At 41.7% G+C, this 14,390-nt stretch overlaps 1 protein-coding gene across 1 annotated transcript in view; it reads left to right on the top strand.

The window, feature by feature from the left end:
- Window positions 1-14,390, top strand: part of Sorl1 (sortilin related receptor 1) — a 163,049-nt gene that overhangs the window by 52,305 nt on the left and 96,354 nt on the right. Inside the window, exons 8-11 of the mRNA XM_027930487.3 lie at window positions 1,031-1,200; window positions 6,235-6,427; window positions 9,594-9,711; window positions 9,930-10,003. Coding sequence (XP_027786288.3) covers window positions 1,031-1,200; window positions 6,235-6,427; window positions 9,594-9,711; window positions 9,930-10,003 — 555 coding nt within the window. The remainder of the gene's footprint in view (window positions 1-1,030; window positions 1,201-6,234; window positions 6,428-9,593; window positions 9,712-9,929; window positions 10,004-14,390) is intronic.

Here is a 14,390-nt window from a genome sequence, read left to right on the forward strand (position 1 = left end):
GGAGGGTGGGAAGAAGGCTTTACTGCCTCCCTATAGACACCCTAGGTAGGATGTCCTGCTGGGTGGGTATTTTATGGAGGCTCCCTGAAGTCACTTTCCAGAGTGGTCTCTAGAGAGAGCCACTGTGCTTTGGGCATATTGGTCTCTTGTTTCCCACTTCACTGTTTGAAGTGGAACTGAACAGGAGCCTTAATTTGCTTGAAGTGGAGTAGGATTGGCAGAGGGGTTGGAGTCAGAGTCAATGGCCTTGTGTGCTAGTACTGAAGCAGGGGGAAGTTTGGGCACAGCCTTTATTTATTAAGTACCTGCTGTATTGCTTACAGATGGCTCCGTTCCCAAAGGGGATAGATTTGGGTCCTATTTGGTAGAAATGTAGAGGTTGGAGAGACCAAGAATAGAGCAGATGAGGAAACCATATATTATAGTCGTAGTGCTCGACCATGCAGTATTATAACAGGGATTGATAGGAAAGCCCAGCACAGCGTGTCAGGGGCTGTTGGGCTAGTGACTGCAGGGAGGAGGTGGTGACATTGGGAGGCCTTGGCATTAACATTTCATTTTGAGAAAGGTTAGTGGTTCAGGGGTTACGTAATGGAGAACAGTCTCATCAGCACCTTGCTAGTTTCTGTGGGCTCTGCTTTCCTTTGTCCCCTCAGGGAATATAAAAGGAAATGAAATGCACATTAATCTACAATGTACCTTATACTGATGAAAGGTCTCTTGGGATAAAGAAGGAGACCTTATTACCTGAAAAGAGGTTTCTAGGTCACTTATGGAGTTCAGAGGCCCGCTCTTTCTCTGTGCTCCATTTATTTGCCAACAAGGGGTCTGCTCCAGCTGCAGACCAGCCTCAGGTTCTCCAGAGGAAAGTTGTCGGAGCTTGTTTGCCAAGATTGGGGAGCTTTCTCTGGGCTCTAGGCCCACATTAGTCACTGGGACTTTTGGAAGTCATTGCTTTCATGTGTACAGAAAGCCCACAGGGCGTAATCATTTTTCTGACTTGTGTATTTCTTGACTTTTGATTCCTAAGGAATATTACATCGCAGATGCCTCGGAGGACCAGGTGTTCGTGTGTGTCAGTCACAGTAACAACCGCACTAATTTATACATCTCGGAGGCAGAGGGGCTGAAATTCTCCCTGTCCTTGGAGAATGTGCTGTATTACAGCCCAGGAGGGGCCGGCAGTGACACCTTGGTGAGGTAAGGAGACCATAGCGGCTCCCCTGCCTTCTTAGACAAGTGCAGCTGCCAACTTCTCTCTAGTTGAGTACTTTTCAGTGTTAGCTGCTCGCACAGACTCAGCTGGGGCATTTCCAGAGACCCCATGCCTGGCTCACATGCTCAGAGATTACCATTGATGGGGTCTGGGTGTGGTTTGGCTTAAAGATTTTAAAAAGCGCCCCCTGTGATTCTTATGTGCAGCCATGGCTGAAAGTTGCTGTTCTGTGTGACTCTGAGGGGCACAGCTACTTTGTTAATTAACCATTCCCTTGGGCTCCCTTCATTCAGTTATCTGGTTTTGTGGTCTCTGAGCCAATGGGAAAGAGCACTTAGAAAATAGCATCAAGTCAGAGAGAGCTGGCATATGTGGCTGTGTGGCCTTGCCTCTAGGTGACTCAAGTTCATTGACATCATTACTCCCTTTCTTAAAGGTAATTGAAAGGTGGTATTTTGTAGGAAAGACACCAACGTCATTGATCCTCTGTCCATAAATCACATGTGTGGAAATGATTTGCAGTCCCATCCGGGTGTTCTCTGTCAACTACACTCACCAAGGGATTGGGGGACGGAGTAGATTTGGCAGGGATGTATAGATTTTTTTTTTCTTCTTCTTTTTTTTGCCATGTTGGGGATGGAACCCAGGGCTTGCTCTGCTAGGCAAATACTCTACCCCTGAATTATACCCCACCCTCAGTAGATTGTTAAGTTCCTTTCTGTGCCATAAATCCATTTATCATGTGAAAACCTTTATAGCTGTGATAGGCTTGTTCTCTGTTCTTGGAAAAAGCCATCTATGAAGCTCACTGACTGGTCTGGGGTGATATCCACCAGGCTGGAGGACATGACTGTGCTGCCCGCTACCTCTCCCTGTGCTGGCCAGTTATGCCACACTGCAGCTGTGTACCAGATGGTGTTCTAGGTATGGTAGTGAAGTCTTGTGTTTGATAGTAAAAAAATCAACCAGGTCCTTGTTCCGCGGAGCTTATATTCTGTTTGCAGGGGACACAGGGTATGAACAAATGTGTCATCTGCTTGGTAATGTGCTGGGAAGAAAAATAAAGCAAGATAAGGGGCAGGGAATGAGGAGGGCATTATTTTATACAGCCTGCTCTAGGATGATCCATTTGAGCAGGTGCCTGAGTTATGGAGGGAGGAAGTCAGCTAGGTAGACCCTGAGGGTGGGGGTGGGGGGAAGAGTCCTACAGGCAGGGGCCAACAAGTGCAATGACCCAGAGGTGAGGCTGTAGTGCTGTACCTTAAGAGGGGGGAAGGTCAGGATGCTTCCAAGAGCTAAAGAAGGGGACAGAGAAATAAGGCCCAAGATTCGGGGAGCAGGGGCTCAGATGGGGCATAGAAAATACTTCAAGGGCATAGAAAATACTTACTATTTTTCTGATAGGTGGGATGGATAGCATCAGATTTGTCTTATTAATTTTTTTTTCTATTTTAAATATTTGAGAACTGTGTTCTATAAAGAAAAGTGCAAAAGACAAATGAATGCATTATAAATAATTTTGAGCAAATACCCACATGCTTTGTTTTACAGAAATTATGCTTAGTGCTGTGTGGAAATTTGACTACTGTGGGGACTAGGGCAGGAACAGGAAGACTGATGGTGAAAAGTTGTCCTAGTTCAGGCCAATGGGGATTGATGTTGGCTGGTCCCAGGGCGGTCTCAGTGGAGAATACAGAAATGGTTCAATTCTAAATATATTTTGAAAATAGACCCACAGATCTGCTGATGGATTGGAAGAGGTCTGGGAGAAGGAGTAGTAGCCAGGGGACCTCTACTGCTTGGCCTGAGCAGGGATAGGGCAGTGATGACAAGGTGAGGCAGGGAGGGCCCGGTGAGGAGCAGCTGTGGAAGAGATGTCCTGAGTTCCGCTTTGTACCTTGGTTGGAGGTGCTTATTAGATACCCAGCGTTGGTCTTTCTACCCAGTCTCCAGCAGTGCTTTTCCACCTCCTGTTTTTCTTTTGGAGCTACTGTTATCTTTCATTCACTCCATTTCTCCCCTAATATAGACTCCTAGGTTATTATTTGTTATTTAATGTGTTATAAACCATTCCTGCCCTGAATCATCCCGACATTCAGATTGTCCTGGTTTGGTTGGTGGTGGTTTCCAGTTTCTTCTGCCTGGCTTCTGTGTATTTTTATTTTTTAAAATAAAATGAAATTCACGTAACATAAACCAAACCATTTTAAAGTGTGAACAATTCAGTGGTATTTAGTACATTTACAGTGTTGTACAACTGCCCTCTCTAATTCTAAAACCTTTTCATTTCTTTAAAAGAAAACCCTCATTAAGTACTTTGTCCTCTTCTTCCAGCCCCTGGCAACCATCTTTTAAATTTCTGTCTCTGTGGATTTACCTTTTCTGAATATTTCATAACAGTGGAATCATACAACAACCTGAGACCCTCTGTGGCTGGCTTCTTTCACTTAGCATAACGTTTCCAAGGTTCATTCACATGTAGCATATATTAGTACCCCGTTCATTTTCATGGGTGATTAATATTCTCTTTACATTTTTGTATAATTAAAAATCATGAAGCACTATCCCTTGGGCTTTTTTACTGACTCTTTAGTTTCTTCAGGAGCCTCAGACTGTGCGTGAGGTATATCACAGCTTGCCAATGGTTTCTTCATCCTCCTCATTGGTCAGATATTCAGGTGATATTTCATGGTAGGGCAGAGTTGAAGCCAGAAGCTGAAGAGATAGGCTCCCCGGGAAGCAGTGACCTCATTTCTGTGGCCGTAGGACTTCTTTACACATACAGATGGCCTTTTGCTTGTGGCAAAGTTTCTTCTTACCCTGCCTGAGCCGGCAGTTAAGAAATTCATGATAGATTCATGTCAGGAGTCATGGACCAATATCCTGCTCTGCTTGCTTACTCTTCTCTTACTTTATCTCAGGGCCACAGGGGTTCAGATTTGCTTAGTCGAATGACTTTTTGTCAGCTGTACCTCAGTCTCTGCCAAATGAAATGGAAAGGATGAATTGGCAGATGGCATGGGCAGGCTGGTTTAGAATAAACTTCCGTGGTATTCAAAATGAATGAGAGGAACTGGTTCTAATTTCCTTAGAGAACCAAGCAAAGAACTCTTAATAGGGGATTACCCTGGCATTTGTAGGATGTGCTGTGTAGGAATTTCGTAGAAAGCTACAGCTAGATATAGGACTCTTTGGAGGAACTTATGTGCTGATCACATGTCAGGCCTGTTGGGGCGCCTTAAGGAGGCACACTGGCTCTCTTGGTGGGAATGGCTACCAGTGTGTGCATTTGGCCCTGAGCATGGTGGAAGGGGACCTGGTGAGCTGCTTGACAAGTCTTGGCCCAGGTCACTCTGGAAAGAAGAACAGAAGTGCTCTGGTGAGGACAGTGAGGATAAGATGGAAGGCAATGGACTGTCCGAGAGAGTACTGGGCGTGAGGCAGCTTGTGCCAGGGAAGGTCAAGGGGCCAATGCCAGGATGGGCTGCACTGACGCAGAGAGGTTGTGAGGCTCAGGACTTCTGCTTGGAAATAAAATAAAAGACTCCAGGATTATGACCAGGGGAAGAAGCAGGCTTATCTAATGAAAAAACTCAGACCTCCCAGATGTGGGAATGAAGCCAGTAAACCTCAGAATGGTGGGTTCCATGATGATAGACTCAGAAGCAGGAGAGCTGAGGTAAATAGAGAGCAGGAGGGACATAGGCCTTCAGCCACTTCCAAGGAAGTAGCCAGAAGGGGCTTAAGGAGTCCCGTGTCAGAGAATTTGGTCTCAACTCTGGCATTTTACTTAGGGTTGTGCTCCATTTGCTGTTTCAAAGTGACTTTGTTGCACTGCTTATTTCTGGTTTCCTACCTCAGAGATTGGAGGGTACATCTCCCTGTCTGAGGTGGCAGAGCCTTCTTCCAGTTGAGGAGATTTGCGTGGCAGATGATGGGGAGAAAACACTTCTCTGTGTTATTGTGTTGCCCAGTGGCTCAAGACCCCTGAAATAAAGTGCATGGTTCCAATTTTAAAAGCCAGTGGTGAGTCGTGGTTACCACTTCTCAGAGACTTCTTATATTTGCGGTGTGTGTACCATTGCAAAACTCCTTTCTAGTAAAATCACAGTGTCCTAGCAGAGCAATTCAAGGCCTGAGGGTCTTATTGTATGCTTCCCTGTTAACCAGTACAACCTCAGACTTTCTAGAACCTTCCTTGCTAATATGCTGTGATGTTTTGGGAAGTAGTTGACATGCTGCTGGGCTTCCTGACAGAAAAGCATTGTGGTCATCTATCATCAAGGTACTGAACACGCTAATAAGGACCTGGACAGTGGCTATGTAACCCTTAGCTGTATTTCTACAGATTGGGTTAAATGGTAAGCTGAGCATTTGGGTTAAATGGTAAGCTGAGCATTGTAACCGGTGTCTTTTTCAAGTCTGACTTAATGTTTCCTCTTTGTCAAACCTCACTGGTGGATTTGGGTCAGTTTCAATAGTGAAGAAATAGATGTGCTTTTTACACCAACTTTAACGGTATCTTCCTCATTGTAAAACCCTGGTTAGGAATTGTTGATCAGATAAGCATCTTGGCTCTTAAAGTTAAAAAAAAAAAATCACTGTTTAAAAAAGAGTAGACTGTATAGCCATTAAAAAAAAAATAGAGTATGGTACATGTTACTACATGAGTGAACCTCGAAACATTATGCTAGGTGAAAGTAACCAGATATAAAGTATCATATATAACGTAATTCCATTTATGTGAAATACCCAGACTTGGCAAATCCGTGGAGACCGAAAGCAGATCAGTGGTTGCCAAGTCCTCGGAAGGAAAGGGGAAATGGACAGTGGCTGCCAATAATGAAAATGTCCTGGAATTAGGTGGCGATGGTGGGTGTACAACATGGCGAATGTATTTAATGCTACTGATTTGTATATATTGAAATGTTTGGTTAAATCGTATGTTGTATACAATAAACAAAATACCAAGCAAATATCTGTTCAGGTTCACCATTGTTTATTTTCTCTTACTGCAGGTATTTTGCAAACGAGCCATTTGCTGACTTTCATCGCGTGGAAGGGTTACAAGGAGTGTACATTGCTACTCTGATTAATGGTTCTATGAACGAGGAGAACATGAGATCAGTCATCACCTTTGACAAAGGAGGAACCTGGGAATTTCTTCAGGCTCCAGCCTTCACAGAATATGGAGAGAAAATCAATTGTGAGGTATAGATGTTTTAATCTTGTTTGACTTTTTAATACAAGGATAGAGTTCTGATCTGTAGTTGTTTCCTACATCTAATATTTATTGGAAACATGCAAGATCACATAGTCTTCCATTGATACCATGTGAAGCAAACTTTTATCTGTATTTCCATCTTTGCTGGTCCCAGATTCTGCACCATATTGTATGCCATAGTGAACTCACAAGGCAGGGGGTGGTGGATATTTAAAAATAAGTGATTTTTACTTTATAATAATAATAAATTTTTTTTTTTGGTGCTGAGGGTTCAACCCAGGGCCTTGCACCTGCTAAACTATACTCCCAGTCCAGTATTTTAAAGTTTTGAGGGAAAACATTGTGATTCTCAACATCTGTTAGACATATGAATTACTTGAGCAACTAGCTTGAGTTAGTTCACAATTTCAGCATTAGGTTATGTTTTATTTCTTTTGGTGACATCATATCTTTGGGAATAAAAAAATCAGGTGAGAAAGTCAGGGTAGAACAGGACACAAGGGTAGTTAATGCCCCAAATGATTCTAACATTTGAGCAGTTGTGCCATGTCCAATAGGTACACTCATTCTGTTAATAGGTAATCGTGGTTATTTAAAAATGAAATAGAAACATGCTGTGTTCTTCCAGTTTACATGTGCTGTTGTTTCAAATTGCTGTTTAGTTATTAAGACATGTATACTTAATAAGTTTTTTGGACTTAACTATGTAAAAAACAAGTTGGCATTTCTTTTGCTATTAAAAAATTCCTGATCCGGGTGCGGTGGCACACACCTGTAATCCCAGCTGCTCTGGAGGCTGAGGCAGGAAGATCATGAGGTCAAAGCCAGCCTCAGCAACTTAGCAAGGTGCTAAGCAACTCAGTGAGACCCTGTCTCTAAGTAAAATACAAAATAGGGCTGGGGATGTGGCTCAGTGGTCGAGTGCCCCTGAGTTCAATCCCTGATACCCTGCCCTGCCTCCCCCCACCAAATTCCTGAAACACCAGTTGTCCTTCAAGATTCTTTGGGGACCTCTTGTGTAAAGTTATTATTTGTATGAAAGGAGTTTTAAAATTTCTCTCTGAGTATAATTCAGAGATTATTCAGTATTTCCTGCCTGTAGGCCTGTCTGAAAACTTAAGAATGCCAAAATATATCATTTGGTTCCATTAAGTGTTCCATAAGTCTAAGTATTCTGTAGACTGTGCCCCTGGCTTTAAGTGACCCCCTAATACCTCTGTTCCCATTTCACCTAGATCCCTTAGAAAATGGAAATGGATCTTGGGTGTGGGCAGAAAGAACTCAGAAAAAATAAAAGTGCTCATTTTTGGAGAAACTATAACATTTTAATTCAATTCAGTTGGATTTTCTGATTTTGTTAGTCCTTGGTGAACTATGTTGAGTCTTCTCTAGTCTGTCTGTGACCCTTGGGAAAATTCTTTTGGAGACTCTGGCCTTAGAATGTACTTCCTGATTTTTCTTCCCTTTTTGGCAACAGGTTTCCATTTATTATATGAAATCTAATTTTAGCAAGAGGCAAGCTATAAATGGATATACACACATTACTAGGAACTGAACCTACCTCAGTAGTGTCTTACAACCTCGATAGCTTGGCACAATGCTGTTGTGGATGGGGCTGGGATAATTTTGAGCATGCCATGCATGCCAGGGTGTCAGAACTTGGTATTTTAAAAATTCATCTTTTTAATTCCTTGACTGATCAATTTATGAACTATAGGACAATTAATCATCTTTTAGTTTCTACTTCTGAGTTTAAGTGAGGTATTAGATTTCTGTCATTGTGACAGAATGCCTGAGAAAATCAATGTATAAAGCAGAAAGATTTATTTTGGCTCATGGTTTCAACTCATGATCACTTGGTACCTACTCTTTGCCTTGTGCTGAGGCTGAACATCATGGTGGGAGCATGTGGTGGAATAAGCTGCTGATATTATGGAGACCAGGAAACAGGGAACAAAAATGAGAGAGAGCAAGAGGCTAGAGTCCCCAAATGCCTTTCAATGGCACACCTCCAGTGTGTAACTTTCTTCCACTAGGTTCTACCTCCCAAAGGTTGTACCTCCCTTCTAGTAGCAGCACAGGCTGGTGCCCAAGCTTCTAGCACATGGCCTTTGGGGGACATTTTAGATCCAAAGCATAACAGGTGGTGAAAAGAACATATAGGAATGGTTAAAGTCTGATTATCCAAAGATACAGAAACACGTTCAAGAGTAGACTTCATCGTAGGCAAAACGATGTAAGCCAAAAAAAGGTGGGGAGAGTAAATATATCTTTGAGACCCAACCTAATTTGGTCCAGTTTCCATTGGCCAAACTGGGAAGCTAGTAAGGTGGATATTTGTTCTATCTTTTTGTGACAAAAGTAAATGGATCCAGCAAACCTTGCCACACTTATTATTTGTGCCGTAAACCCCTGCAGAGTTCTCCTGTTCAGAACACTGGACACATCTCAGTAACCCTGAGTATCCACTTTCTGGCCAGGAGAATGAGGCACGGCCATATAGCAGAAGCCTTATCCTGGTGGTTTACAAAAGAACTATGAAAATGTGGGCACAAGCGATGAAGGCCAGTTTAAATCACTTGAAGCCTTGCCCTGTACAGCCACATCTTTGTAAAATATAGAACACCCTTTACCAATGTAATGTGGATCTTTGACGTTCAGATATCGTATTTTGTACTTCTGGGAGCTTATCTGTGGGACTTGATGACTTGTGATTCTTGTTTTTTCTTCTGACAGAATTACTGGAATCATATTTGAAACTCCTCTCCCCTAACTTAGAAAATAAATACCACAACATCATTTCATTTCTCTTTAACTCTGAGTCACTTGAGAGGATCTCTGGGTGATACAGGGAGATGGGTATCTTTCCTGTCGACCTCAGTTAACGTTGATTTATAAATGTTATTCCCTGAGAGTCTTAGGGAGTTCTTAAATCATTTTTTTCAACTGGGAACATTTATGTGGATGCAGATGACCCGCTCTGTCTGGGTGGCGGTGTGTGTGAGAAAATAGCTGGGCTGTGAGTTTGGTTTCCTCAGGGCCAGGCCTCCTTGTTCTGTGTCAAGCCCTGAGGTCCCCACCCAGGCCTCTGGGTTTGCAGGAGATCTAGGCAACATGTTACACACTGACACCACCTGAAACTTTATTTTGCAGCTTTCTCAGGGCTGTTCCCTCCACCTGGCCCAACGCCTCAGTCAGCTGCTCAGCCTCCAGCTCCGGAGAATGCCCATCTTGTCCAAGGAATCAGCCCCTGGCCTCATCATTGCCACGGGTAATGTTTTGTCTGTCTTGCCTGTTCTCACAGGGGCTTCTTTCTGCTGGTTATATGCAGCCCCATATAGAGTAGTCACCCACATCTCCAGCAGTGCCCACTCTGGGTAGTTTTAAGACATTCTTAGTTGCTAGATAGTTCTTTGAAATTCCCATTGGGCAAGGTGATTCTCTGATATATCCTTGAAATGAAAAATAACTCTTCCTCTTACATTTTAGGCTCAGTGGGAAAGAATTTGGCCAGCAAGACCAACGTGTACATCTCTAGCAGTGCCGGGGCCCGGTGGCGAGAGGTCAGTGCCCACCCTGCCTGGTTGGTGTGTGTGTGAGGATGTGGACTGCACCTTGGTGTTTCAGGGACAAGCATGGTTCCCAGTGGTCACCTGAGATGTCCAATACAACTGTAAAGTAAAGAGAGGGACCCAAAGCCTCACATGAGAACCGGCTGCCCTGATTTTTATTCACCCTTTGTTATGTGGACTCACAATTTCCCCAGATGTTACTTTAAGTGAATAAGGAAGCTTTCACTTTTTGTTAAAAACAACTGTGAATTTGACCAAAATTTCCAAGATTATACAATCCATAAGGGCAAAGACAGTGTCTGCTGTGCTCACTTTTTACCACCAGGCCGTAACCACGCCTGGCATATGTGAGTGCTCAGTCAATATTTGCCGAGGGTATCAGCAAATGACAGTGTAGCTGTGATGGTGGTATTTTTCTGTGTAATATTGGAGCGGAAGTCTTGCCTGTGGGCATTTCCATCTCATTCTGTGCTGTGGAAGGAGAGCATTTCTGTGTTAAGGTGCCATAACTTACTTATATCTTCAGCACTTATTATTGCCAGCTCTGAAGGTGCAGCTGGTTCTCCAGCCAATTCAGCTTCAGCCTTGGGTATTAGGGAATTCTCAAACCTGGAAAAAAGTATTTCTCATCTGCCTCCCGAGACTTTAAGGCCAAAGGAAATGCTTCTGGTCTTATTCTGAAGGGGTTGCTTTCAATGGTGACCCTGAGGATGCCAGGAACCATCAGGGTAAAACTCAGCCCCTCAGTAGGCAGGAGTTGCTTGAGCACCATGTCAGGACACTTTTATATTTAAATCTGTAATGTGTTAAACAATAATTATGCCCTACATTTTTTTGGCTCTGTAGTTTATAGAGACTGTTACATACCTTATCTTATGTGTGTCCAGTCTTACCACCCTTCCAAATGAGAGATATAGGGCCCAGACACTGTGTGTGTGTGTGTGTATGTGTGTACGTGCATGCACGCACATGCTTGCACATGCTTGCACATGCGTATATTAAGGCCTGTACACAGCATGGTAGGGAACATAGTACACATGGTGAAGTGAGGGAGGTTGATAAGAACTGAGTAGTTAAAAGTGAATGGTTTGGAATTTTCTGGTCATTCTTTTCCTGCATCCCCAGGAAAGACTAAGCAGTTGCTTTCTCCTTCCTTGGAGCTGGACATTCCTTTTGGAATTGGGTGTCCTCTCCTCTGTGAATAGGCCTGTGATTTGTTTGTACCTTCTGCTGTTGGTGTAAGCGGGCGTCTAAACATCTGCAAGTGATTTCCTCCTGGGTAGAAAGCTGAGTCTTGTTCCTCCTCTACTGCTGTCGTCTAGCTGTTGTGGACGGCTGTCAGGGCCTCCCTGCAGCGTGCTTGATGCCTGCATCAGCCAGTACACGGGGACCTTATTTTGGGGACTAGCAGAGAACTAGCAAGGGGATGAAAATGTTGAGATTTTGTCCCTGAGGGAGCGTCTATGCCTCTGTGGATGGCCTTTGCTTCAGGGGCACAGTCTGGGGCGTGTGGCAGGCAGAGGCAAGGGAGGAGGAGGTAGGACGGAGGGGGCAGAGTGCTGCCTGGGACACTGGTGACAACAATTCTGGTTCTCCTCTTCCTACTAATGAATTTTGCAGTTCTCTGATCCTCAGAATTCTTCAACTTCCTTCTTTAGCGATTTTATTGAGGCACACAGAAGTGCAGTAAACTGCTCATATTTAAAGAGTTTAATTTCATAAGAATTGATCACCACCATCACAGTTTAGATCACAGACATTTCCGTCACTCTCTCGCCTAAGTGTCTTTGTGTCCTTTTTTCAATACATCCTTTTCCAGTTGGTATTTTCTAGAATTTTATATAAATTGACACACCGTATTTTTCCTTTTTGCCTGGCTTCTGCCACTCATCCTGATGATTTTAATTCCTTCCATGTTGTTTCATGTATCAATGATTCCTTCTTTTTTTTTTTTTAATTGCTGATTTGCATCCCCCTGTAGGGATTTATCACAATTTGTTTATCCATTCAAGTGTTGATGGACTTCCAGTTTTTACTTCTTACAAATGTAGCTATAATGAACGTTCATGTACATCTTTTTTATGTGGATCCTTTTCATTTCTCTTGAGTAAATACCAGGGAATGGAATGGTGGGGCAGTGTGGTAGGTGCATGCTGAACTTTCTAAGGGACTGTCAGATTGTATTTCAGAGTGAAGACAACTTTACCTTTCCATCAGCACTGTGTGAGAATTCTGCCGTTCCACTTGCTTGCTAATACTTCAGATCATCACTCTGTTTAATTTCAGTTTATTCCCCATCCTCCTGCCCCTGCCCTGTGTATTATTTTATGTATTTAATTGTCTTAGGCATTATGTTTAGGTTTATGATTCATTTGTTAATTTTCACATATGGTATAAGGGAAGAGTTAGTAACCATTTTTTTTTCTAATTGACCCATTTATTGGAAAGCCTTCTTTTATCAGTTTTATCTGCTTATTGAAAAGACTTTTTCCTGTTGAATTGCTTTGGAACTTATGTGAAAATCAATTGGCAACATGGTCTGTTTCAGGGCTTTTTGTTGTTGCATTGATCTATTTGTCTGTCTATTCACCAGTATCAAATTGTCTTAATTACCAAAGTCTTATTAATAAGTGTTCAGTCAAGGAGGGCTAAGTCCTCCATCTGTTTATTTTTAAAATTGCTCTTTTCCTATGAAGATCCTTTGTATTTTCATTCACATTTCAGAATCAGCTTGTCAGTTTCTAAAATCCCATTAGGATAATGATTAGAGTTACATTGAAGACAATCTGTAAGCAATCGTACCATCTGCAAAGAGGGGCAGTTTCATTTCCTTTCTGACCTTTTTTTTGCTCTTTTTTTCCCCACCCTCATTTTCCCTCTTCTGTCCTTTCTTTCCTCTTACCATGACACGTATCTCCATACATTGTTGAATAGAAGTGGTGAAATGGCATTCTTGCTTTGTTCCCTGTCTCAGGGGGAGCGATTCAGCTTTTGTAAAGGGGAAACCATTATATATGTTGTTGGCAATAGATTTTTATACATATACTCTATCAAGGTGTGGGGGATTCCCTATGATTCCTAGATTGTTGAATATTTTAAAATCATGATTGGGTACTGAATTTTGTTAATTGCTATTTTTATGTCGATTAAAATAATATAAATTTTCTCTATTGTTTTGTTGATGTGATATGTTACATTAATTGATCCTTGAATATTAAAGCAACCTTTATTTGCTGGAATAAACTTTACATGGTCATTATGCATTTTCACTTTTATATATGGATAGGTTTAATTTTCTAAATTTCTTAAGAATTTTTATATTCTTGAATTTTTATATTTTTGTAAGATAATTAATGTATAATTTAATTGTTTGGTAATATCTTTATCAAGTTTTTATATTATTATTTGCTATCATGAAACAAGCTGATTAGTGATCCTTCTTCCTCTATTTTCTGACAAAGTTTGTGTGAAGATTGGTGATATATTTTCTCTACTAATTTAAAGAAAGAGGGAAATTTTCTAGGCATGATAGGACTATTCAGACTTTTTCTTTTCTTTTTTGGTCAGTTTTAGAGTTGAAGAAATCTGTCTCTTCATCCAAGTTGTTGCATTTGTTGGCCTAATCTCATTAGTTGTGTTTCCTTATTACCTTTTTAATGTCTGTAGTATCTTTGGTGGTAATTTCATTCCTGATGTTGGTGTTTTGTGTATTTTCTTGATTAGTTCTAAGTTATTAGCATTGTTGATCTCATCAAATAACCTACTTTTAATTCTGTTAATTTTATCTGTTTTCTGTTGATTTCTTATTTTTATTTTTTATTTATTTGCTTGTTTTGTAGCTTAAGATAAAACCTTTAGGTCATTGATTTTTAGATATTTTCTAATATAAACATTTAAGGCTACAAGTTTTTCTCTAGATACTCCTTTAGCTAAATGCCACCTGTTTAGGTATGAAGCATTTTTATTATCTTTAAGGTCAGGGTTTTTAACGTCCTTTTAAAAAATTGAAATATAATTCACATACACAAAAAATCACCATTTAAAAATATTCAGTTCAGGAGTTTTTAGTGGCGTCACAGTGTTATTCATGTCTAATTCCAGAATGTTTTCAGCATTCATTACATCTCTTGATTTTTGTCTTTGACTGGTAGGTTATTTAGGAAAGTGTTACTCAATTTCCAGGTGTTGGGAGTTTCATACTTACGTCTTTGATTTCCGAGATAGTTTCCTGTAGCCTGGGAGTACTCTATGTAGGTTTCAGTTTCTTTCCGTGGGACCTGCCCTATGGTCCAGCATGTCTGCAGTGGTGAACGTTCCACGAGCACTGGAAAGGCATGTGTGCTCTGTAGGTGTTCGAGTCGTGGCTGTAGCTGTCATT

Source organism: Marmota flaviventris, chromosome 9 (genome assembly GCF_047511675.1).
Source record: "Marmota flaviventris isolate mMarFla1 chromosome 9, mMarFla1.hap1, whole genome shotgun sequence".
Classification (NCBI taxonomy): Eukaryota; Metazoa; Chordata; class Mammalia; order Rodentia; family Sciuridae; genus Marmota; species Marmota flaviventris.